We start from the raw sequence: 24,895 nt of genomic DNA on the forward strand, positions 1-24,895 counted from the left end.
TTTGGACGTTATCGGTTTCAGCAATTACCTTGCCGATAATGCCTCGCCCCGCCTGCCCGGCCAGAGACTGCCGCTGCCCCATTGCCTCCCCCATCCCCGGTTTTATAATTATCTGTTCCCAGGGTCCATGCAACTTCTGGCTCCTGTGTGCTGCACAGCGCAATGACGAGTGACGTCCTCAACGCGACGTCACTGTCAGTGCTCACAATGACGGCTCAGGATGCCGCCGGAGCCAGAAGTAGGGAACAGGTAATTATATAACTGGGGAAGGGGGAGGCAATGCGGCGGCGGTGGTTAGACTATGGAGGACAGGTAGGGGGAGAGAAGCGGGTGGTGGCGGCGGTCTCTGGCCCCACAAAAGCCGCTGCAGTTCATTGATTTAAAAGGCCCGCTTTAAATCATTGATCTGCAGGGGAGGGGGGAATAGCAGATAGCCTATACCGATATTTCGGTATAGGCTATCGGCCTGAAAGGTCACAGATTATCGGTATCGGTCCTAAACAATGGGTATCGGTCGATCCCTAGCTCACACTATACCCCGCACACTGCATCAAATTGGTCTGCATGGCTGTTGCTCTAGAAGGAGCGTCTTCTAAAGATGATGCACAAGAGAGCCTGCAAACAGTTTGCTAGAGATGAGCGAAGTTAGTAATTCGATTCGTCATGAACTTCTCAGCTCAGCGGTTGCTGACTTTATCTTGCATAAATTAGTTCAGCTTTCAGGTGCTCCGGTGGCTGGAGACTCTCCTAGGACTGTATCCACCTTCTCTAGCCACCGGAGCACCTGAAAGCTGAACTCATTTATGCAGGATAAAGTCAGCAACCGCCGAGCCGAGAAGCTCGTGACGAATCAAATCACACTAACTTCGCTTATCTCTACAGTTTGCTGAAGACTAAGGACATGGATTACTGGAACCATGGCCTGTGGTTCACGAAGACTAAAATAAATGTTTTTAGTTCAGATGTTGTCAAGCTTGTGTGGTGGTATCCAAGTGAGGAGTACAAAGACAACAATGGGGGGAATTTCATTGGTTTTACCCTGGTTTTGTGGGGTACACTTGTCTCAGATGCTGTTTTTGGGACTCTTCATTGCAACTTTTGCTTTACAGGTTTTTCTAAAAGAACATACCAAGTCATGATTTTTAGTTGATATCATGCAGTGGTAAGGAATTTATGATATGCGACTTTCCAGTTTGTTGCAACTGCGCTAAATTAGGTGCAAATCTACACCAGCTCTGACTTGGCTTACAAATCTATTGACAACATTATTAAAAAGTTGCGCGGGATAAGTTGCAGAGGTTTGCCATACGAAGTGTTTACTGAAGTAGGAAATGTGATCAGCAGCAGATTTATCACTTGCCCTGCATCATGTAATCTGGTGCAGGTAAACAGTTTCAACATCATGAATTAATGGGGTAAAAAGACATTCCCATACACCACTCTTGATGAATACCCACCCTATGTTTAGTCTACAGTCAATCGTGGTGGAAGTGTCATGGTCTGGGTTGGCATGAGTGCTGCTGGCACTGGGAAGATAGTTAATTGAGGGAACCATAAATGCCAACATGTACCGTGACATACTGAAGCAGAGCATGATCACCTCCCTTTGGGGACTGGTCTGGAGGGCAGGATTCCAACATATCACCTCCTGGCACATCTCTAAAGAAGCTGAGGTTAAAGGTGATGGATTGGCCAGGCTTGTCTCCAGACCTAAACCCTATTGAGCATCTGTGGGGCCTCCTCAAATAGAAGGTGGGGGAGCACAAGGTCTCTAACATCCACCAGTTTACTTTTGTTGCCAAGGTTTAAAGGGTACAACATTACACACTGTTATACAGGCTGTGCACTCACTACTTTACATTGTAGCAGAGGATAATTTCTTCAGTGTTGGGTGAAAAGAAAATATTTACAAAAAAGTTAGGGGTGGACATAAAAAAACAGAACGACCAGGACTACAATATATCTAACATGGTTACAGCAGAGTCTGAGCTCCAGGGCTGTATTTTTATTGTATTAAAGAGGTACTCTGCTGCTCAGCATTTGGAACAAACTGTTCCAAACGCTGGAATCGGGAGCTCGAGACATCATAGCTCCGCCCCCTCATGACACACCCCGCTCCCTCAATGAAAGTCTAAGGGAGGGGGCATGACTGTCACACCCCCTCCTATAGACTTGAATTGACGGGGTGGGTGTGACGTCATGAGGGGGTGGGGCTATGACGTCAAAAGCTCCCGACTCCAGCGTTCGGAACAGTTTGTTCCAAACGTGGAGCAGTGGAGTACCCCTTTAAACATAGCTCGCAACATTGCCAAAACTTTTCATCTCGCAGTAAAAATACAACTTTAATATACTCTGGTCCTCCGCCTTCTCTGTGACATCTGTGATATCTGTAGCAATTCTATATTGCTATGTTTTTCTGTTTGCTAGCCAATGCAATCATGTTCCTGTTAAAACATAAGGATTAAAAACTTTTCTCTTTTTAGGAGACTGGCCAGATTGCAAGCAGATGCAACAACAAATGGAAGCTGCAAAGAAGGTACATAGTCTTATAACTTTGCATAGACTTTGCATAGACTTTTTTTCCCGGTTGGCTATTCCACTGTGAGTTTAGCATAACAGGAAATTTTGTCCACTGCCACAGGACAATGTTAAAGCAGTCACTCAATCTACTATGGCATGCTTGTTGTTGTATCTTCACAATGGCTGGAGAACCTCATGTTAAAGGGGTACTCCGCTGCTCAGTGTTTGGAACATACTGTTCTGAACGCTGGAATCGGGAGCTTTTGACGTCATAGCCCCGCCTCCTCATGTCACCCCGCCTCCTTAATGCAATTCTATGGGAGAGGGCGTGGCAGCCGTCACGCCCCCTCCCATAGACTTGCGTTGAGGGGGCGGGGCGTGACTACATGAGGGGCGGGGCTATGACGTCACGAGCTCCAGGGTTTGGAACAGTTTGTAAACGCTGAGCAGCTGAGTACCCCTTTTAAAGACCAGGACTCGTACACTACTTATTAGTTCTCCAGTGACATATGAGCATTCAGCACCATTCTTTGCTTACGTTTCTAATTAGACCATAGACCTCAAACCCTGTATGAATTTTGTCATGAATTAATGTGTACTGTACATTGGGGCAGATCAAAATCTGTGCAAAGTTAAAGTTGACCAGTTGCCCATAGCAACCAATCAGATATCCTTTTATTTTTTTTAAAGACCTCTGAAAAGTAAAAGAAGCGACTTGATTGGTTACTATGGCCAACTGGTCAACTTCTCCTTTGCACAGGTTTTGGGAGCCACGCTATGGCCACAACGTTGGACCCCCCAGACCTAGGGTTTCTGATTTATCTAGGTTTTACTTACTCTGGTAAGCAGCGGTATGTGGGCAGAGGATGGGGGGAGGCAATGGGGCAGCGGTGGCAGTATGTGGGCAGAGGATGGGGGGAGGTGATGGGGCAACTGGTGGTTAGAGTCAGGACAGGCAGGGGGAGAGAAGTGGGAAGCGGTGGTGGTCTCTGGCACCGCAAAAGCCACTGCAGTTCATTGATTTAAAGCGCCCGCTTTAAATCATTGATCTGCAACGGCTTCTGCCCTGCGGGGGGGTGGAAATAGCCGATAATTTATACCGGAATATCGTATAAGTTATCAGCTATCTGCCTCAAAGGCCACAAATTATCGGTATCGGCCCTAAAAAAAAAAAAAATCTATCGTTCGACCCCTAGTATACAGCTGCTAAAAAGTACTGGAAGGGTAAAGATTTTTTAAATAGAAGTAATTTACAAATCAGCTTAAAGGAGTAGTCTGGCACGCACTTTTTTCATTTTATCCCGTCCGGGCTGCAAAATGAAAGAAAACACACTTTCTCTTACCTGCCAACGAGCCCCCGGAGCTCCGGTACAGGTGTTCGGTCCCCGGGCTGTATTCTTCTTACTTCCTGTTAGCTCGGCACGTCACACGGAGCTTCAGCCCATCACCGGCCGCAGCGATGTCCCGCCTCGGCCAGTGATAGGCTGAAGCTCCGTGTGACGTGCCGGACTAACAGGAAGTAAGAAGAATACAGCCCGGGGACCGAACACCTGTACCGGAGCTCCGGGGGCTCGTTGGCAGGTAACAGAAAGTGTGTTTTCTTTTATTTTGCAGCCCGGACGGGATAAAATGAGAAGTGCACGCCAGACTACACCTTTTAACTTTCTGGGGCCAATGAAATGAAGAAAAGTACCCCTTTAATAAAAATGTGGGAAATCATGGCATTACAGCTGAGATACAAATGTTATACACCTTATTCTAGAAGCCTTTTTGTCCTTCTAAACCAAATCTTATTTTCTTTGTAACTTAAATCAGGGGATCTCCCACCTGCAGAGAACAGATCATTGAGAGCGACAAAAAGTGCAGAAATAGCCAGCACACATGAAGAAAACGGTGATGTTGAAGTCCGCCGCAGTGGCAGGATCAGGAGAAGCCGCTACAGCACCACAAACCAGTCTGTGCTGTTTGACAAACTTATAACCAAGTATGTATACATCTAAAATATTGTAGTTGGAGTTGAATTGCAACTTCTTTTCATTTGTGTTAAGTTTCTAATTGGTGTTTGTCACATTTTATGTACTTTTTAAGATTGATTAGACTTAATTTGATTTCAGTACGGCCGAAGCTGTTCTACAAAAGATGGATCATATGAAGAAAATGCGTCGACGGCGAATGCGTGAGCTTGAAGACTTGGGAGAATTCAATGACACTGAAGAAGTAAATGTTTACATTTTTGTTGTCATTCCTTAGACTTAAAATCCATAGATTCACCAAGGGTAAAACTTAAACGGACTATATACACACTAGTGCAGTGTTTCCCAACCAGGGTGCCTCCAGCTGTTGCAAAACTACAACTCCCAGCATGCCCGGACAGCCGAAGGCTGTCCAGGCATGCTGAGAGTTGTAGTTTTGCAACAGCTGGAGGCACCCTGGTTGGGAAACACTGCACTAGACTGTTAAGAAAACCTGCTAATTTTGGTTTGCCTGGCCAGCCACCTAATGTATGTGGGAGGAGGCCTTCCAATTCTCCAAAAGATGTTGGGAAGAGTGGGATCAATCCATTGGATTTCAACATGTTGAGGAGTTTGACAGCAGCTTACCACCTCTCCTCACTGAGACACACGGAGTGCTTAATGAGCATTAATTAGCATTAAAAAAATAGCTATCTTGTCACTCCTTTGTCCCTAAATAAAAAAGTAATCTAGATAATTTCACATGGTAAGAACTGAAATACTTTAGAGTACATTACTTTAAATTGGTAAGTCTTTCTATTCAATTGTTTATGGGTTATATATCAGCATGCATGTACTAACTTATAAATTACTTTTTTGTGCCATAAAATACACACATACATACACACACGTACACACATCACTTTTACTGGTGCCCATAAACACTAAGGCTCTGTTCAAATTTTTGTCAGAGGCTTCTTTTAAAGGGGTATTCTGGGGGAATTTTATTTTTATTTTTTTTTAAATCAACTGGTGCCAAAAGTTAAACAGATTTTTAGATTACTCCTATAAAAAAAAAAAATCTTAATCCTTCCAGTACTTATCAGCCGCTGTTATGATCCACAGGAAGTTTTTTCTTTTTGAATTTCCTTTCTGACCACATTGCTCTCTGACACCTCTGTCCATGTCAGGAACTGTACAGAGCAGGATAGGTTTTCTATGAGGATTTGCTTGTACTCTGGACAGTTCCTAAAATGGACAGAGGTGTCAGCAGAGAGCACTGTGGTTAGGCAGAAAGGAAATTCAAAAAAGTAAACAACTTCCTGTGGATCATAAAAGCAGCTAATAAGAGGATTGATATTTTTTTTAAATAGAAATCATTTACAAATATTTTTATTTCTTCATCTTCAATTGGTTCCAGAAAGATAATGTTTTGCAGTGGAGTACCCATTTAAGGAACTACCTTTGCAGATTGTCATGTGAAATAAAAAAAAGTGATGCTTGTCTAGCCATTTTTCCCATCAGACACCTTGGCAGAACCCAATGAAGCCCTATAAGGCAGTTGGGTCCAACAAAGGACTCCTAATTAAATTCCTAAATAATCTTTAGAAAGTATGAGCATCCAGGTATAGCCCTGTTGGTACAAAGCTCCTCTTATAATAAGCTGATCACCGGGGGTTATGCTGCCATAACTCCCAATGAGCAGTTATTAACGTAAGCTATTCTTACTTGCTCGTCTTGATGCATGGAAATGTAGTATTAAGTGCCTGTTGTAGTCAGTAGGGAAATTTGAGCTCTGCTCAAGCCCATGGGCAACCCAAACCATGTCCTAATGGGATGTGTGTGCTGGAATGGCATTCAATCTGTGCTCCTCAACATTGAAATTGCAACACCAAGAAGAATAAGGTATGGAAATTACAGGATCAAAAGACACGATAATGATATGCAAATTATCAAAAGTGGAAACAAAACGTGCGCACACTTACATGCCCTGGAATGCTATAAGTGAGGATCTTAATGGCTGTCTGAGGCGAAGTTTCCACTTGTTGTTTTTCTGGCAATTTTTGGTAAACTACCACTGCAGTTTTTGAGCCAAAGTCAGAAGTGGATCCATAGGGGAGGAGAAGTGTAAGTCCTTCCTTTATATGTCCTATTCCTTTTGAATACACTTCTGGCTTTGGCTCAAAAACTGCAGTGTCAGTTTTCCACACTTAGCCTAAGGAATGTTCTACCACGCTAAATTCCCTTGTCAAGATTTTGCCGCTGGCAGCTCTCTTTTCAATTGCCAACAAATGAGGTACTAGATGTGCTCGAAGGGGAAACAAAGTCCGAAGACTCTGCAGTCTATGCTGGCATGTTTAGGTCATGCAGGTTGCTCAGACTAGCACGATCAACAAGTAGCCTGGCCTTATCATGGTAAAAAAAATCAGCTTCTGGGACACTCTGGAGAAATGACGACTGGTACACTGGGTTCACAACTAAATCATTGTAACGCTGGGCTACAATGAAGACTTAATGGTTCTGATTACCGTACAATCAATAATCCCTGGAGTAACCCCCAAACCATAATCCTTGCAGTAGTATCTGTGTGTGACATTCCCTTGTAAAGGACTTTTCAGGTTGCACACGTGGTCTCCAGACCAATATCTGGCACGGTCACTGTGTACTCATCACTGAAGAGGGTAGACTTCCATTGCTGTCTTGCTCTGCATAAGCTTTTCAGAACAGTGGTGTGAGATCAATAGAACACTTGTAGCTGGTTGTGCAAGCATCTTCTGATAGTATGGATAGACACTGGATAGTATGGATAGACACTGTTCAAACACGTAGGCTTGTAAATGACTTCCAGATTCCCTTGCAGTACAGAATGGTTCACTATGCATCACTATTCTAATAAAATGATCTGTCTGTATAGAGGTTCGTCTCTGTGCACCTCATCTTGTTGTTCTAGTTTATTGTTGGTCTCCCAACCCCATGTGAAGCACAATGTTTTAAAGTGCTGTTAACTTGGCCTACACACACTGATAAACCAGGGTCTCTCACTTGATTCTCATTGAGTTTGCAGTAACTAACATGTCTTTGAAGAGGCATCGCACAATCATACTGGACCGACATTATCTGGTTTCTGAGGGAAAAAAATTGCTATATACCATTGAAGTCCCTCCACCTTGCCACCCATTTGGTGCTAGGTGCTTGAAAATGTAATCATTTGTAGATCTTGGTGACGCCTACTTTCTCGATTTACAGAACATTGTGGCTTGTCTTTCTTGGTCGTGCAGTTTAGATGTTGAGGAGTATGTTAGTTTTTCTGTAAATAGGAAATCTAACTTTGAGCATTTAAATTCTGACACTGGTTTGCTTTTGATTCAGGAAAATATTGATATGTATTCTCGTGTGAAGAGGAAACGCAAAGTGCCACCGCTTGATGAAGAAACCACAGACAATCAGGAGGAGACTGGAGGTAAATTCGTGTGACTATTTGAAGGAGTATTCCACTGCTCAGCGTTTGGAAGAAACTGTTCCGAACGCTGGAGCCGGGAGCTCGTGATGTCGTATCCCCGCCCCATGACATCACGTTCTGCCCCCTCAATGCAAGTCTCTGGGAGGGGGCGTGACAGCCGTCATGCCCCCTCCCATAGACTTGCATTGAGGGGGCGGGGTGACACCATGAGGGGGTGGGGCTATGACATCACTAGCTCCCGGCTCCAGCATTCGGAACAGTTTGTTCCAAACGCTGAGCAGTGGAATACCCCTTTAATCATTGCCTTGTTTATAGATATTACAGCCTCTAGCTCCAGACAATGTATATAGGTTCTACGATGTTAAACAGATTTGCTCCTGTGCCAGGGGGGCCCTTGAGGCTACTCGTGGAGCAGAGTTGAGACAAAAGGAGATTTTTTAACACTTACTGTAAAATCTCTTTCTCGAAGGATCCATTTGGGGACACAGACCGTGGGTGTATGCTGCTGTCTCTAGGAGGTATGACACTATGGCAACAAAGAAGTCGGCTCCTCCCAGCAGGATATACCCGCCTCCAGGCCCTGAGGTAATCAGGTTTAGTACCATAGCAATAGGAGAGGACCGACAGGTCAAGAAAAAAACAGGAACTGTCCGAGAACCAGAAGAAAAAATATTACTGAACACACCCTTGGACAGAGAACCAAAGAGAGACCCAAAAGGGCGGGAGCTGTGTCCCCCAATGGATCCTTCGAGAGAGAGATTTTACGGTAAGGGTTTAAAATATCTCCTTTTCTCTATTGGCAACATTGGGGGACACAGACCGTGGGACGTACCAAAGCCGTTCTTTGGGTGGGCAGATAATCAGTCAGGCAGACGGCTGTTCCACTGCCGCCTGCAGCAGTTTACGGCCCAGACTAGCATCAGCCGATGCAAAGGTATGAACCCGGTAGAACCTTGAAAGTGACAAGTACAAGCCTTGCAATTCTGCGAGGCCGAGGCTTTGTTCTGGAGAGCCCAGGATGCCCCAACAGAAACGGGTAGAATGAGCCACAACCCTGAAGGGAGAAATCTTCCCCCTACAGTGATAGGCTTCCGAAATGGCAGACCGGATCCACCGAGAAGTGGTGGCCTTGTAAGCAGGTTGTCCCTTACGACGACCTTCCGTAAGGACGAAAAAGGAATCGCACTGACTAAACGAAGAGAGAGATAATACCTAACAGCCCGAACCACATCCAGTTTGTGGAGAAAATGCTCTTTAGAATGAGATGGAGCGGGACAAAAGGACGGAAGAACAATGTCCTCATTGAGATGAAAGGCCGAAACAACCTTAGTTAAAAAGGATCAGGCCGGAAGACAACCTTGTCCTGGTGAAGCACCAGAAACGGAGAACGGCAGGAGAGAACTGCCAGTTCAGACACTCTCCAAATGGAGGTGACAACAAGAAACTCCACTTTCCAAGAAAGGAGGCGCAGAGACACCTCCCTAAGGGGTTCAAAAGGTTCACCTTGGAGGACCCCCAGAACCAGATTCAAGCCCCAAGGGGGAGAAGGTGACCGATTAAGGAGGGGCAGCATGCGCCACTCCTTGAAGGAAGGTCCGGACATGAGAATTAGAAGCCAGAGGACGCTGGAAAAGAATAGAAAGGGCCGAAACCTGACCCTTAAGGGAACTGAAAGACAACCCCAGTTCCAATCCCGACTGCAAGAAGGAGAGAAGACGGGGGACAGAAAAAGTAACAGAAGACAAGACCTGAGCTTCACACCAACGAAAATAAGACCGCCAGGTACTGTGGTAAATTTTTGCCGATGAGGGCTTGCGAGCCCTGAGCATGGTGCGAATGACTTGGGAAGAGAAACCACGGGCTCTCAAAACCGCGGTCTCAACCGCCATGCCGTCCAATGCAGCGACTGTAAATTGGGATGGCAAAGAGGACCCTGAGGCAGCAGGTCCGAACGAAGTGGAAGGCGCAGTGGAGTGTCGTCCAGGAGCCAGACCACGTCGGCGTACCACGACCTTCTGGGCCAATTTGGAGCTACCAGTATGGCGGGAACGTCCTCCGCTTTGAGCTTCCTCAGAACCCTGGGAAGGATCGGAAGGGGAGGGAACAGATGGGGCAGAGCAAAACACGCCCAAGGAATCACTAGGGCGTCCACGGCTAGAGCCAGGGGGTTCCGGAACTTTGACACAAATGGAAGGATCTTCCGATTGTGCGAGACGCAAAGAGGTCCAGGTCTGGAATGCCCCAGATGTCGCAGATCTGCTCGAAGACCTCTGGATGTAGGGACCACTCGCCAGGGTCAGCTGAGGACCGGCTGAGGAAGTCCGCTTCCCAGTTGAGCACACCCGGAATGTGAATCGCCGATTGGCCGGAACCTTGTTCTCATCTGGGCGGAAAACCTTTGTCACCTCAGCCATGGCTGCCGAGCTGCAAGTGCCACCTTGCCGATTTATGTACGCTACGGCCGTGGCGTTGTCCGACTGGACGCGGACAGGGCGGGACTGAAGCAGGGACTCCCAATGAAGAAGACAAAGAGGAATCGCCCTCAGTTACAAGATGTTTATCGGAAGAAGGGCTTCCCGGGGAGACCAGCGGCCTTGAACCGTCCAGTCCCTGAACACACCGCCCCAGCACGACAGACTGGCATCCGTTGTAACTACCTGCCAGTGGAGAGGAAGAAATGATTGCCCCTGAAGGGGTGAGCGGAGCCACCAGAGCAGAGACTGACGGATCCGACGAGGGAGAGTAATCTTGCGATCGAGAGACAGAGGAGATCTGTCCCATCGAGAGAATCGCCAGTTGAAGGGGAATGAAACTGGGCAAAGGGTACGGCTTCCATGGCCGCTACCATCCGACCCAAGACTTCCATGCAATTGCAGATGGAAACTGGGGCCAGGGCCCGAAGAGAGCGGACTCCTGACGGGAGCGTCAGACGTTTGTCCGGCGGAAGGCAAATCCAGCCAGAGGCCGTGTTGAATTGAAGTCCCAAGAAGATCAGAGACTGAGTGGAGAGAGGACAGACTTGTCCCGGTTGACCATCCACCCGAAACGATTCAGGGTCTGGAGAGTGAGATCCACATTCTCCAGAGTCGACTCTGGTGGGAACCTTGATGAGAAGGTCGTCCAGGTAAGGGATCGTTGAGACTCCTCTCGACCGTAACAGGGCTATTACTGGGGCATGGGTCTTGGTAAAGACCCGAGGCCAGACCAAAGGGGAGGGCTATGAATTGAAAATGCCCCTTCGGAACCGCAAAGCGGAGGTACTGTTGATGGCCGGGAAATATTGGAACATGGAGGTAGGCATCCTTGATGACAAACGAAGAAACTTCCCTTGTTCCATGGATGCCACTACCGTACGGAGAGATTCCATTCGGAAGTGGCTGAGAAGATGACGGTTGAGGTCCAGAATCAGTCGCACAGAACCGCCTTCCTTGGGGACCACAAAAAGATTGGGATAGAAACCCCGAAAACATTCCCCTGAAGGAACAGGGACAATAACTCCCTGAGCAGGGACTGGAGGGCCTCCCAAAACTGCTTCGTCAGAGGAGACCGGGGGGGCTCTGGACTTCCTGAATGTGTGTGGTCCAGATGTCTCGAAAAAGTAAGACTACCTCCCACCCGAGAAAAATCTGCGGGTGGGGGCTTCACTTCATGCGGAAGTGGAATTGCGGTTGCCCGATTTGGCCACAAAACAGCAGGAACGGTTGGTGTCCGACTTCCAAGACGCATGCGCCCGGAACGAGGGAGCCGCCTTTTCCCACGAAGGCGCCTGCCCAGACCCCTTATTGGGGCTAAAGGACCGGAAGGAAGAGGACTTAATCTGGGAAGTAAAGCGAGCCTTATTTTGAGGCAACAAGTAACTCCGTCGCCTCAGAGATAATCTCGTCAACAAGGCGCTTGTCAAAAAGACGGGTACCAGTAAAAGGAAACTCTGTAAGACCTTTTGGAGGCGGCATCCGCATCCCACGCCCTAAGCGTGGCAAAATGATCCAGGAACATTGGGGAGGGACCAGGAGGACGAGAGATGACCGCCACTCTGAGAGACAATGGGCGGAAAAGCCTGAGGGTGTGGACCTTGAAAGAGGGAAATGTGAGTGAGGGTAATGGGGGGGATGACTTAAAAAGTGCATTGTGGGGCTAGAAGCACCCCAACTCCTCCACCATGCCTGGTATCAGATCTAGGGGTATGGGAAAAGTGAAGGTCACCATAAGATAAAGCAGCGAGAGAAGCAGTGTCAGAAGGTTGTATCCCATGTTTCTGTGAGAGCCAGCAGATTAAGAGAATTAGTGAGAAATAAGTCATGAATCTGGGTGAGCTTATTGCACACAGATCGAGAGTTTAGAAGAGCGCAGTTAAAGTTTGTAGTGGTTCCGCAAGAGTCAGGTAGTGTAGCGCAAATATTTGTGAAAGGTCGGCCAGGGTTAGGAGCAATGTCCCCAGCAGCTGAAAGCAGAAGAGGTAGAGCAGATGGCTGCGTGAAGTGATGGAGCGACTTCTGTGCTGTACTATGGAATGAGGTGACTTTGGGTGGTTAATGATGGTGAGCAGTGCATGCGAGCAATACATAGGTGAGGGAAGGAGGCATGGACAGATGTATATAGAGTCCACCGGAGAAATCGGTGGGGGATAGAAGAGAAAATGTATCGCAAATCCCAGCCACATCTCCTCTTCATCACTCTGTTTTTGAGCCTGTAACGGAGGGTGAGGTTTCCAGGCTCCTCTCCTCCGCTCGCCCCACTACCTGCTCTGGTGACCCCATGCCTTCACACCTCATCCAGTGTCTCTGTCCTGCTATCACCTGTCACCTAACTAAAACTGGGGTCTTTCCCTCCTCCTTCAAACACTCTATCATAACCTCACTATTGAAAAAAACATCTCTGGAACTGTCCTGTGCAGCCAACTATTGACCCGTCTCAAATCTCCCCTTTATCTCAACTCCTGGAACGCTTGGTCTACTCTTGCCTTATCCCCTATCTCTGAGAACTCTCTCCTTGACCCCTTACAGTCTGGTTTCCGCTCCCTTCACTCCACAGAAATGGCCCTAACCAAAGTCACTAACTATCTTCTGACGGCCAAATCAAATGGCAATTTCTCTTTACGGATTCTCTTGGACCTGTCTGCGGCTTTTGACACACTGGATCACCAACTCCTCCTCAGTAGTCTCCGCTCCATCGTTCTCAAGGACTCTGCTCTCGCCTGGTTTTCCTCCTGTCTCTCTGGCCGCTCCTTTAGCGTCTCGTTTCCTGGCTCTACTTCTTCTCCTCTTCCCCTTGCTGTCGGGGTTCCCCAGGGTCGGTCCTGGGTCCTCTACTCTTTTCACTCTACACATCCCCCATTGGAAAAAACAATCAGTAGATTTGGTTTCCAGTACCACCTCTATGCTGATGACACCCAACTCTGTACCTCTTCCTCCAACATCACCCCTGCACTCCTACAGAATACCAGTGACTGTCTCTCTGCTGTCTCAGACATAATGTCCTCTTTATATCTGAAACTAAATCTTTCTAAAACAGAACTTTTTGTTTTTTCTCCATCAACTGATACTGTACCTAATGTGAATTCAGGTAGAAGACAGACATGGTCGCACATCTACAATCTTGCACGATGATCTGATTGCTTCTCAGCATAATTTCAAAAACAGGTTGTTAGTATATACGTTTTGATCAAAAAGTACAAAGCCCACTCTCCACATCAAGGCCACCTATTTAGAGTGGGTCCCTAACGTCCCTAGCATAAAATGGTGTAGTACTGGGCGGCAACCACCACGACACCAGTGCCCACAGGGGGAACGACCCACTGGCAGAGCGGCCCCAATGCCACTCAAACCAGTCCATGGGTCGCACCTCCCCGCAGACACGGCGCCACGGCAGCAACAGACACTGTACAGCACCACACCACTGCTACTGATACTGTACCTAACCCTGACATTCCCATCTCGGTATGTGGTACTACCATAACTCCCGGGCAGCAGGCTCGCTGTCTTGGAGTTATACTTGACTCTGATCTGTCTTTCACTCCCCATATTCAGTCTTTCACGTTCTTGTCACCTGCATCTCAAAAACATTTCCAGAATCCGCCCCTTTCTCACTGCTGAAACTGCTAAAACTCTCATTATTGCTTTGACTCACTCCCGCCTCGACTACTGTAACTCTTTACTAATAGGCCTTCCTTTCTCCACTCTCTCCTCTCCAGTCCATCCTTAATGCTGCAGCCAGACTAATCTTCCTCTCCAGCCGCTACACCGACGGCTCCTCCCTGTGCCAGTCACTACACTGGTTACCAATTCAGTCCAGAATACAGTACAAAATCCTCAGTCTCGCACACAAAGCTCTCCACAATGCTGCACCTCCCTACATCTCCTCTCTCGTCTGTCTGCCATCCTACACGTTCTCTCCGATCTGCTAATGATCTCACACTAACATATTCTATAATCTGAACTTCTCACTCCCGTCTCCAAGACTTCACTCGTGCTGCACCGGTTCTCTGGAATGCTATACCTCAATCCCTCAGACTCAACAACAACATCCATAGTTTCAAACGTGGCCTATAACATTCTCTAATTGGCCTCAATATATCCCCACACCTCTTGTTTGAATAGTTATTGTGTAATTTTATGTCTGATACTTGTCTTTGTTTGTACCCCATAATTGTAAGCGCTGCGGAATCTGTAGGCGCTATATAAATAAATAAGCCACATGGAGCGGCGGAGGGCCGCTAGGAGACCCACAGCAAAGGCAGCACAACGGACTGACTGCATGGAAGCTGCACAGAAAGTACCCAGCTTTAGAGCATTGGAGAACCAAAGCAAAATAGATCCTCTGGGGGGGGATCCCTGACTGAGTTTTGAACACCACACCAAAAGGGCCTTCCCATGCAGAGGCAAAGGTGGGAAGCAGAGAAGAGCCTGCTGCTTCAGAGGCAAACTTCGCTAAGGACTCCACCTTCTTGTCGGTCGAGTCGTTGAAGGCAGCCGCATCTGCTAGCGGCAGTGTAGTATCCCTAAAGAGATGCGGGAAATTGGTGGGTCCACCGAGAGAGGGGAAACCACCTTAGAGGCAAGGTCCTTGGTGAATGGGTAACGCACTTGAACCCTCTTCTTTCCCAGGAACCTCTTGTCCGGATGTCTCCATGCAGATTCCAGAAGGATGTGAAATTCAGCGTGAGAGCTGAACCTTTTGAGGTGCTGGTTTAGCACGATGAAAGGATACTTCAGGAGTCACGTCTGATGATCCTGGGTCCTTTAAGTGAAAGGTGTCTCTTATGGCCGCAACCAATGAGTTCACCGTTTCAACTGTATCCGAGCGGTCCTCTGAGTCAGATGCCGATTCGGAAGCCTCATCCGCCAGTTCACCAGGAGAATGTGAACGAGTGGAGGCAGCCCTGGAAGGGGTGTCCCTGACCGGGTATGCGGCTCTGGAGAGGCAGAGCGGCGACTCCGGGAGCGTCCTCTGGAGGAGTGACGTCTGTGACCAGATGACACGTGGGGCGAAACCCACGGGGGGATGCCCACGTCTACCTGAAGACTCAATGTAAGAGTCAGAAGAAGCACCCCTAGTACGCTTGTGAGAGCGTGAAGTATGTGGAGAAGGGGAGCGGGGCCCTTTAGAGGGCCGGTGCAGGGCAGACCTCTTCAAGGAAGACCCCACGTCACGGGAGGCCTCAGCCACCGGAAGGGAGACTTGAGTCAAGTCGGCCATACACTGGGATAGGAAGAAACCCAGGCTGGAGGGGCGGCCGAATCCACTGGAACTGTAACATCCGGGGGAGCAGTGGAGCAGGCAGAGCTAGTGGGCTCAGCAGAACCAGGCATTTTGGAATTACATGTTATAAAGACAAAATAGGAGACTCAGTCCAGTTTTCTGTTTAGAGGGAGGAACAGATTTGTGTCCCCTGTGGCAGTAAAGTTTTAACCCCAACACTGTAACACTGTCCCTGCTGTGAGGAAACTCCGCTCTATCAGAGAACAGGCTAGCCAATAGCTGGAGAGGGGCGTTCCTGTAGCATGGGCACTGTCTGAGTGGCCCCTGCTATCTACATCACGCGCACAGCGCTGATTGGAGGGCGATTCTTGCCTCCAGTAAGCTCCGGCGGCCCTGTGGGCGGAGCTATAGCGCCCCGGCCGCCGAGAACAATAGAAATGGCGCCCGCTTCTTGCCCCGAGCGCATATGTCAGCCGCATATGCGCCCACAGGGAAGTGAGCGGGCGATACACATATCCGCCGGCAGCCGTCTGCTGCCGAAAGTGAAAGCAAGTCGACGCTTCATGCGCCCGAACAGTACAAGTGCTGCGGCTGTCAGCCGCATAGTATCACACACACACACATACACGTGCATAATAAAGTAAACCATTCATTCCCAATATGCCATTGCTCGCCCCTTTTTTAGAATAAATGAAAGCCCCTAACACAGGCCAGCCCCTTGGACCCTGAAAGGTGGGTCAAAAAAATTAGTCTCCAGAGGTTGCAAGTCAGCACCTAAAGGGAGAAGATATACTCACCTCAGTCAGAAGAACTTGCCTAATGAAGTCTTCTGTGAGGTCTTCAGTCAGCTTTCTGCTACCTGCATCATGCTGAGCTACCATGTGCGAGCGAGGCGAGCAGGGAATAGGGGGACCCGGACCCATGAGGTACAACCCCAGTCGCTGACCGTTGACTAGAGGGGGTGAACAGCGCATATATACGCATTGTCTGTGCCCCCTCAATCGCAGAGGGGAAACAGTGAGCCTTAGTTCCTGAGTCCCCACCTGAAAACATGACAGAAAACGGAATAAAAAACTAACACATTCCCTAACTAGGAAAATAACACACAAGACCGGTTGGAGAATTCCAGACCATGTCCACCTCCTTCAGACTCGAAGCTAAAACTGATTAGCTCAGGGCCTGGAGGTGGGTATATCCTGCTGGGAGGAGCCGACTCCTTTGTTGCCATTGTTTCACACCTCCTAGAGACTGCAGCATACACCCACAGTCTGTGTCCCCCAATGGAGCCGATAGAGAAAAATATATTCCTTCCTATAAGCATGCATTGCTTGTTCCATAACATCTTACTTCATGAGTCATGATCAACTATAACAATGGGACGTCTACAATTCATATGGCATGTGTTTTACGGGGCATTCCCATCTTATGAAGTCATGGCATATTGCTAGGATGTGCCTCTTTTATGATCAATTTGGTGTTTTTGTCCTTTCTAATTTTAAAATTGCACAGCTGCGTTTTCGGTTACTAAGTTTGTGCATTAAATGGCAGTGACCCTGATTCCCTTGAATAGGACCGGACTCCGGTGCACTGCACAGGCTATGACCAGTGTATTGCTGTGCAGGGGAAATGGTAAAAGGGGCTGCAGTGCCTTTCTTCTCAGGATTAGTGTGGGGGGGGGGGGGGGACATTTGGTTAGGCCGCCATCAATCCAAAAGTGAGAGCTGCAGTATCGTAGCAGTATGTCATCACTTAATGAAATATGAAGGACATTTTAAGTTAAACTATAATCATAGCCTAAAATGTAGAATCTGTTTAGTTACATACAAAGCTTTTTTTAACAGCTTTGTCATATTTTCCACATGTCGGACAATGGCCTGGGTATATCAATCTGCCTGAAACCAATACTTGTCTAGTTTTGCTCATAACAACCATTTACAGCTCAGCTTTGATATCTTATCACACTCTGGAATAATGAAAGCTGAGCTGTGGTTGGTTGCAGACAGTTTTGGTGTTAGGCAGATTGGTACATCTTGGCTAATATCTTTTTGTGGTAGCCTCTGGCTTGGCAGATGCAATGCAAAGGAGACTCCAGTACTTTGCCTCTTCAATTTTACCGGTAACACTTTCCATTGTTGCCTATAGAAGTACAATAAGAATGGGGCAAAATGCTTGTTAGTGCAATGTACCCTTGTAATAGTTACCAATGGCTGTACTAGGCACTGGACTCCAGATATGTCATGTCTCCTTTCAAGTTAAAAACCTTCAACATGCTGCATTTTATAAGAAACTAATGCATATTTTATAAGAACATGCCTTAGGTTTAAAGGAGTAGTCCAGTGCTGAAAAACTATCCCCTATCCTAGGGATAGGGGATAAGTTTCAGATTGCGGGGGTCCGACCGGGGCCCCGACCGGGGCCCCCCGTGATCTCCTGTACGGGGCCCCGGTTCGCTGGCCAGATAGCGGGTGTCGACCACTGCACGAAGCAGTGGCTGACACGCCGCCTCAATATATCGCTATGGCAAAGCCGGAGATTGCCGAAGGCAGCGCTCCAGCTCTGCCATAGAGTTGTATTGAGGGGGCATGTCAGCCGCTGCTTCGTGTGGTGGTCAACACGCCCCCTTCCCGCGGGCTGCCCGGGCCCTGTACAGGAGATCGCGGGGGACTCCAGTGGTCGAACCCCCTGCGATCTGAAACTTATCCCCTATCCTTAGGATAGGTTTTTCAGCACTGGATGCCTCCGTTTTAAATGATACAATGTAACTAGTAAATAAGACTGAATTAAAATCCAACCAACCTGTTAGATTCCTCAGAAGAAGGCGAGGATCATGAGGCTGAGGACGAAGATGAGGACGAAGATGGCGAAGAAGACAATCAAAAGCGCTATGAGCTTAGACAAAGAAAAGCTGTTGTGCCTTATCAAGTTCCCTTACAAGGTAATGCTAAAATAAAAAAATCAGAACAAGGAGATCAGGGCATCTACTGAATTCTTGACCAGAGTAATGTATATATTCTAAAGGGGTACTCTACTGCTCTGCTCAGCGTTTGGAACAAACTCTTCCGAACGCTGGAGCCGGTGTCGGGAGCTTGTGATGTCATAGCCCCGCCCCTCATTACATCATAGCCCCGCCCCCTCAATGCAAGTCTATGGGAGGGGCGTGACGACTGTGACGCCCCCTCCCATAGACTTGCATTGAGGGGGCGTGGTGTTACAACATTAGGGGGTGGGGCGATGACGTCACAAGCTCCCGGCTCCGGTGTTCTGAATGGCTTGTTCCAAACGCTGAGCAGTGGAGTATCCCTTTTAAAAAGCAAAAAAACCTGCAAAGCCTGCCAATTAATGCAATTAACAACCACAAATTATAAGAATAAATCTTTATTGAAAAAAATTACCCCATGCTTATAAACCCCCATAACATCATAATTATGACAGTGTATGGTAGCAGATCTATAGGACAATAGATAATGTTAGTTAGCAGCTGGTATTTCTATAGAGAGAACTTTGGGGGAGATTTAACAAAACCTGTCCAGGGGAAAAGTTGCTAAGTTGCCCATAGCAACCAATCAGATCGCTTCTTTCATTTTTGGAAAGGCCTCTGAAAAATGAAAGAAGCGATCTGATAGGTTGCTGTGGATAACAGGTCGACTTTTCCTCAGCACAGGTCTGGATGAATCTTCCCTAAAGTGTATAGTGCAGTGGCAGTGCTATAGTCCCTTATTGTGAAAATATAATTGAGCCCAACAGAGTAGGTAAATATAATAGTAAATGTACAGCAATATCAAGTGGGCTCGTGAAACATTACTAGCAGCCACTGAGGTTAAGAAAACCAGCACAATTGGCACATAAGAAAATAAGCAAAAATTACAAAGCAGCAAAAAAATAGAGCTGTAGCCAAGATGTTACCCCACCTCACATTCTGAGGCATCTAGCCTAGCTTTCTCTGGGAGTAGACTACTGATGTAGATGATACTGTGTCCGAGCTGTCCATTTACGCATTTGGTGTTAAGTGCACACAAGTGTTACATCTGTTGTATATGTGTTTGGTGGATAACGCCAAAGGGTTAAACTCTGCAATTCTGTATGTAGAAGAAAATAAGAAACATTTTGTGCTTATAAATTCTCACGAACTGTTAACCACAAGTACAAAATGATTTTTGTTAGCTGTCATTTATGTCCTCCAAATTGTATAAAATAGCACCCTTGTAAATAACATTGTGCTCCATCACAAATTGTGTAGCTAAGCCTTCGTATTACAGAAAGGCTATGGCATATTTAAACTTGTATTCAAGCAGCCATGAGTGTGGGCAGCCTGATGCTCTCTAAAGAGCTGTGAGTGGGTCTGTCGGAGAATGTTTGTATGTTCTCTTGACCAACAAAATACTTTTTTTTTTTTGTATCAGAACCCAGACATCACAAGAAGACAGGTATGTTTTATGCTACCTCAACATCTCCAGTAAGGAGGCGAACGTACCGATTTGGATCTGCTGGCCCAAGAAGTCCTTACTGCAAGAGGCGTCTGAACAGGTTAGAAAGCAAAACTGCCTTTCTTATTTAAAGGGGTTCTCTGGTGGAATTATAATTTATTATTATTATTATTATTTTATTTTTATCAACTGGTGCTAAGAAGTTAAAAAGATTTGTAAATTAATTCTATAAAAAAAAAATCTTTATCCTTCCAATACTTATTAGCAGCTGTATGCTACAGAGGGAATACTATTATTTTTTTAATTACTTTTTTATTGTCTTGTCCACAGTGCTCTGACACCTGATGCCCGTATCAGGACCTGTCCAGAGCAGGAGAAAATACCCATAGAAAACCTATGGACAGTTCCTGACATGGACAGAAGTGTCAGCAGAGAGTGCTGTGGACAAGACAAAAAAAAAATGACAAATAGAATTTCCTTTGTAGTATATAGCTGCTAAGTACTGGAAGGATTAAGATTTTTTTTAATAGAAGTAATTTACAAATCTGTTTAACTTTCTGGCACCAGTTCATTTAAAAAAAAAATAAAAAAATTCCACAGGAGTACCCCTTTTTAAGATATTTTGACATATCAGTAGAACACGGTTTCCCAACCATGGTGTCTCCAGCTGTTGCAAAACGATAACTCCCAGCATGCCCAGAGAGCCATTTGCATCCTATACTGCAGCGTTTCCCAACCAGTGTCCCTTTTGCTGTTGCAAAACTACAATTCCCAGTATGCCTGGACAGCCTTTGGCTGTCCGGGCATCTTGGGAGTTGTAGTTTTGCAATAGCTGGAGGCACCCTGATTGGGAAACGCTGCAGTTGAAGGTCCTATAAGTGTATGCTGAGGATCAGAGCCCATTAGCCGATGTGACCCTCAGAGGGCTGACTGCCTATGTATAGTTACTCTATTATAGCCTTCGAATTAGGTTGCATGCACACAACGTTTTTGCAATACAGTTCCTGTATCAGGTTTTTGATGAAAAACGGATTCCTCAAAACTGGACTAAACTGAATCAAAACTTGTGCACAAATTTACACCTGTGTACGGTTTGAAAAATGATATCGGTTGCATCCGTTTTTAAGAGAGAACAGTATACGTTAACTTTTCACTCCATTTTGAATAAGTTCCACTTTGTTTGATTTAAAATTCCAAGAAAACTGTGCTAAGTAAAAAAAAAAGTATGGTGAAAACTGGTTTTCACCATACTTTTTTTTTTTTTTTTTTTACTTTGCACGCATACGGTTCCCATTGACTCCCATGTAAAATAAATAAATAATAAAAAAAAATATACAGTTGTTCACTCGATCCAAACTTGGTAGTCTACGGTTTTGGGTACGGGTAAAAAACGGACTAAACCGGATGATGCATTTGACATAGTTTACAATGTTAAGTCAATGCATATGGTTTTCTATATGGTTCCGTAGAGGTTTTTAACTTGGAACCGTATACGGGAACTGTATAGCAAAAAGCGTGATGTGCATGCAGCCTTAAAGAAATAGAAAAGTGGTATTTGGTCGTTTCCATGACTCCCATAAATTATAAAATTAAAGAGACTTTTGTACCTATTCTGTGAACCGAGCAGTTCTGCATTCAGTATTGGTGCAGGATATTTATTGCAAAACCAATGGATGTGCTATAAATGTCTCAGGAATGAAATGGATGGGAATGTCTGGAATGAAATGGATGGGAATTCCTCCCACAATTAAAGTTTATTTAAAAAAAAAAAAAATGATAATAAATTGAGATTTTTCACCATCCTTTCCAAGCCGTGGATACTCTCAAAACTTCTGTAACGGTGTAGAATGATTATTTGTTTTCATGGTTTAGGAGGAGACATGCTATACACAGCAGTGACTCGTCATCCACGTCTTCCTCCTCATCAGATGATGAACAGCACTTTGAGAGGCGTCTGAACCGGAGCCGCAACAAGGCGATCAGCAGGTACCAGTTTATTTATTTATTTTTTTAAGGTTTTTTATTTTAGAGATGAGCGAATTTACAGTAAATTCGATTCGTCACGAACTTCTCTGCTCGGCAGTTGATGACTTTTCCTGCATAAATTAGTTCAGCTTTCAGGTGCTCCGGTGGGCTGGGAAAGGTGGATACAGTCCTAGGAAAGAGTCTCCTATCCACCTTTTCCAGCCCACCGGAGCACCTGAAGGCTGAACTAATTTACGCAGGAAGTCATCAACTGCCGTGCCGAGAAGTTCGTGACGAATCGAATTTACTGTAAGTTCGCTCATCTCTAGTTTTTTTTTTTTTTCCCCAGATTTTGCTGTCGGCATAATTAGTAATAAAATATTACATTGCAAACTATAGTTTAGATTGCAAGAAAGTTTTTCACTAAATATAGATTTTTTTTTTTTTCTTAAGGTGCCTTCCAATGAACCTATTAAGAGACGATTTGAAGGGAATACATAAAGATCGAATGAAAATAGGTGCCAGCCTTGCTGATGTTGATCCAATGCAAATTGATACATCTGTAAGTGGCCTAGCATGATTTCTTGATAGTTTGTGTATATTTTAGTTGTCCTAAAATGTTCAGAACATAAGTAAAACAATTCATTTCTCAATCGGCTCCATTGGGGGACACTTACCTTGGGTATATGCTGCTGTCTCTAGGAGGCTTGACACTATGGTAACTAAAAAGTCGGCTCCTCCCAGCAGGGTATACCCGCCTCCAGGCCACTGAGCTAATCAGTTTTAGGTTAGTGTGTTAAGGAGGTAGACACTGGTCTGGAGTACTCCAGACCAGATCTCATATTTTTTAGGTTTAGGGAATGTATTAGTGCTTTTTCCTTTTTTCTTTCTGTTGGGTGGGGACTCAGGAACTGCGGTTCACTGTTTCCCCATTGCGAGAGGTGGCAGGCATCTTGGATGTACTGTTAACCCCTCTTGCCAACGATCAGCGCTTGGGGTTGTACCTCATGGGTCCGGGTCCCCCTACCTCCCTGTTCGCCTAGCTATGAGCTTGGCTTGCTGCAGGTGACAATGCTGACTGAAGACTACATTCTGAAGACTTCTTTAGGTAAGTTCTTCAGCACAGGTGAGTATTATTTTTTCTTGCAACAGCTGGAGACCACTATTCTTCCTCAGGCTGGGGCTGGCATTTAATAGTTTTTTTTTTTTCCCCCTGCAGGGGGACTGTTTTTTATAATTGGGGGAGCAGTGTGTTCATAAGGGGCAGTGTATTCACAGTACAGGGGCACTTTTCCGGGCAGTCTGTGTGGGGATTTATGCACAAGAGATTTCTTCAGTGCGTGACGTTTTACTTTCACTTTGGCAGCCGCGGCTCCAGACGGCACTTGGCCCGCTCCTTCCCCCGGGCGCATAGGAGTTCATTACAGAGGCGTGTGCGCTCGGGGTTCGGAGCGGGCGCCATTATTAAGTTAGTCATGTATTTCTTTGGCGGACGTTGGCTCTGCCCACCAAGCCGCAGAAGCGCTCCAGGAGCGCGAACTGAGCCACCAATCAGTGCTTTGCGAGCGTTTGGGACCATGCAATCACAGCGCCCTTGTCTGACCCGGCCCCTTCCTCCTATTGGCCGGCATCTTTCTCTCTCCTCACAGCCCCGGTGCGGAGTTCTCCTCACAGCAGCTGCCTAGGGAACACAGACTTGGGTGAGACTGTTCGTTTTTTGCTATGTCCGTACCCAGAACTGTCCCTCCCTCAAAACAGATATCTGTAATATTAGTTACTCATTATGCTTGTACAAACTGCTCTGCAAAAATGCCAGGTTCTGCTGAACCCACTTGTTCTACCTGCTCCACTGCTCCCCCAGACCCCCCTGCTATTTCTAACCCAGGTGCTCTTTCAGACCCGGTGGGTTTGGCCGCCCCTCCAGCCTGGGTTTCCTCCCTCTCTGTCTATATCAGACTTGGCACAGGTCTCCTGTTCTGTGGTGACTGCCTTGAAGAGGTCTACCCTTCACCGGCCCTCTAGGAGCTCCCGTTCCCCCTTCTCCCTATGCTTCACATAAGCGTACTAGGGGTGTCTCCTCTGACTCATCCCTTGAGTCTTCTGGTAGACACAGGCGTTCCACTCACAGGTCTCGCCCGGCAGCTTCTTCAGGCCACACGCGTCACTCTTCCAGAGGACGTTCCTGTGGTCGCCGTTCTGGCTCTCCTGAGCCACGTACCGGCTCGGAGTCTCACTCTTCCAGGGCCGCCTCTACTCGTTCGCACTCTCCTGGAGAGCTAGCGGCCGAGGTTTCAGATTCCGTGAACTCATTGGTTATGGCCATTAGAGACCCCTTTAACCTAGAGGACCCAGGAACTTCGGACACAGCTCCAGAAGTATCCGTTCATCGTGCCCAACCGGCACCCAAGGTGTTCAGCTCTCACGCTGAATTTGAGGCCATTCTAGAATCCGCCTGGAAGCACCCTGAGAAGAAGTTTCAGGGACTGAAGAATGTCCAAGCGCGATATCCTTTCGCCAAGGACCTTGTCTCCAAAAGTGACTTCCTCTCGGTCGGTGGATCCTCCAGTTTCCCACCTCTAAGGCCACTACCTTGTTGCTGGCGGATGCAGCTGCCTTCAAGGATCCTGCAAACAAAAAGGTTGAGTTGTTGGCGAAATATGCCTTTGAAGCAGCGGGTTCTTCCCTGCTTCCTGCCTTCGCCTCCACCTGGGTATCTAAGGCACTCTCGGTTTGGCATTCCCAACTCCGTCGGGGCATTCTTTCAGGTTCTTCCCCGGAAGAACTATCTCCTCTTGCCCTCCAATGTTCCTAGGCTGGAGATTTGTGCTCTGCTTCCTTGCGCTGCCTTTGCCACCGGTAATCTGGTGGCTCTCCGT

General features: G+C 46.8%; 1 protein-coding gene across 2 annotated transcripts in view; it reads left to right on the top strand.

The window, feature by feature from the left end:
• ATAD2 (ATPase family AAA domain containing 2) overlaps nt 1-24,895 on the top strand; it is a 77,645-nt gene that overhangs the window by 8,287 nt on the left and 44,463 nt on the right. For both annotated transcript variants that reach the window (XR_008844358.1, XM_056522707.1), the window contains exons 3-10: nt 2,484-2,536; nt 4,336-4,504; nt 4,635-4,737; nt 7,842-7,932; nt 18,434-18,565; nt 20,031-20,154; nt 21,927-22,040; nt 22,473-22,581. Coding sequence is in view for 1 of the 2 variants with exons in the window: in XM_056522707.1 (XP_056378682.1) it covers nt 2,484-2,536; nt 4,336-4,504; nt 4,635-4,737; nt 7,842-7,932; nt 18,434-18,565; nt 20,031-20,154; nt 21,927-22,040; nt 22,473-22,581 (895 nt within the window). In the remaining variant the exon portion in view is untranslated. The remainder of the gene's footprint in view (nt 1-2,483; nt 2,537-4,335; nt 4,505-4,634; nt 4,738-7,841; nt 7,933-18,433; nt 18,566-20,030; nt 20,155-21,926; nt 22,041-22,472; nt 22,582-24,895) is intronic.

Source organism: Hyla sarda, chromosome 5, assembly GCF_029499605.1.
Source record: "Hyla sarda isolate aHylSar1 chromosome 5, aHylSar1.hap1, whole genome shotgun sequence".
NCBI lineage: Eukaryota > Metazoa > Chordata > Amphibia > Anura > Hylidae > Hyla > Hyla sarda.